Below are 1,559 nucleotides of genomic sequence, written 5' to 3' on the forward strand. Positions count from 1 at the left end.
AATCATTGTGGTACACGCAGATCCTGTGGATTAACCCCAACGGCAACAGTAGGTGTGAGATCGTGATATTGAGAAAACGATTGCAAAGTGTGATCAAAGCTGTTATATTGTTTATTGAGTGAGGGTTTATGCTTGTTGATATGAATATATATATATATATATATGACTCACCAGCATAAATATATATATATTTATACATATTTACCGACTCACTGAGGAAAGTGACTGATTTCGTATGCCCCGCCTACATCAACCCGCGACAACGGAGCCCAGATAATGATACTATTACTAGCTCGAAACTATTACTTCATTTCATTATTAGACTTTTATCGTCTTGATGAAGTTTATTAAGGTTAAATAAAAAACTTTTAATATTTGAAATTTTTGACAAAACATTATTAATAACGTTTTTACTACAGAAAGCTCTTTTCGGCATCAACTGCCATCATCAGTGTATTTATTGTTCCGTCTTTGTGTCTTTGTTTTTACAGCGACTTTGATTGTAACTTCATTAAAGTTAATCATGTGTTTCTTTATATTTATTGCTGGTTTACGTTTATCGATGAAAATTGATTCTGCTATTGCTTCGGTGTTATTGTCTAAAATTTTTTTTGTTATAATAGTGTTGTGTCCTGGTTATGACATAGTCCTGGTTATGACATTAAACTGACCCTCACTGCCTTGTGAGTGATGTTGGATCATCAAAGGCTAGGCCCACCGCTTATAACTTTGGTTGCGTAAGGAAGGGCGTCCTGCGTAAAAACTAGCCAAAAATAATACTTATGATGACGGAAATAACAATGGCCCTCAGTATCCGGCAGAAGAGGGTGCGAAGAATCTCAGGAGACCCAGTCCATGGGGTTGTGGTGCAAGGCCCTGTGGATGGTCTGGCTACTGGCACCCCACTCTATAGTGTGGCGGTGGAGGTTAGAGTACCTGGAATGTAGGCACGTTGACAGGAAGAAGTTTGGAAGTGGTGGAGGAACTGCAGAGGAGAATGGTTGACGTGGCTGCATTACAGGAGATCAGATGGAAGGGTGAGGGTACAAGGTTTGTGGAGGCTAAAGGTGGAAGATATAAGTTGTGGTGGAAGGGGGATGATGGTACTGGAGGAGTTGGTGTGATGGTAAGAGAAGAGTTGGTGGAGAAGGTGTTGGAAGTGAGGCGGAGAAGCAATGGTGTAATTGTGATGGTGATGGTGTTTGGAAAAGTAATAGTGAGGGTGATATCAGGATATGCTCCGCAACAAAGTAGGAAGGAAGAGGAGAAGGATAGGTTTTATGATGATGTTTCTGACGAGATTGGGCAAGCGGGGTTGAATGAGTTTGTGGTGTTGTTGGGTGATTTGAATGGTCATGTGGGGGCGGATGCAGACGGATATGAAGGTGTACATGAGGAAGGGCGTAGAGTGTTGGAGTTGGCGGATGCACATAGCATGGTGGTGGGGAATACTTGGTTCACAAAGGAACCAGCGCGATTGATTACTTATAGGTCAGGGGAACATAGATCGATGATAGACTATATATTGGTAAGGGCCAAACATAGAAAGTATGGAAGAA

The 1,559-nt window shown here is 41.4% G+C and overlaps 1 protein-coding gene across 1 annotated transcript in view; it reads left to right on the forward strand.

Annotated features, from left to right (window-relative positions):
* Positions 1–800: 800 nt before the first annotated feature.
* The window catches only part of HELRODRAFT_165025 (hypothetical protein), a gene marked incomplete at both ends in the record, with an annotated part of 5,496 nt that continues 4,737 nt past the window's right edge, over positions 801–1,559 (forward strand). Inside the window, 2 exons of the mRNA XM_009030931.1 lie at positions 801–827; positions 932–1,438. Of these exons, the coding sequence (XP_009029179.1) occupies positions 801–827; positions 932–1,438 (534 nt within the window). The remainder of the gene's footprint in view (positions 828–931; positions 1,439–1,559) is intronic.

The sequence above is a fragment of the Helobdella robusta genome (assembly GCF_000326865.2).
Source record: "Helobdella robusta unplaced genomic scaffold HELROscaffold_7, whole genome shotgun sequence".
NCBI classification, from domain to species: Eukaryota; Metazoa; Annelida; class Clitellata; order Rhynchobdellida; family Glossiphoniidae; genus Helobdella; species Helobdella robusta.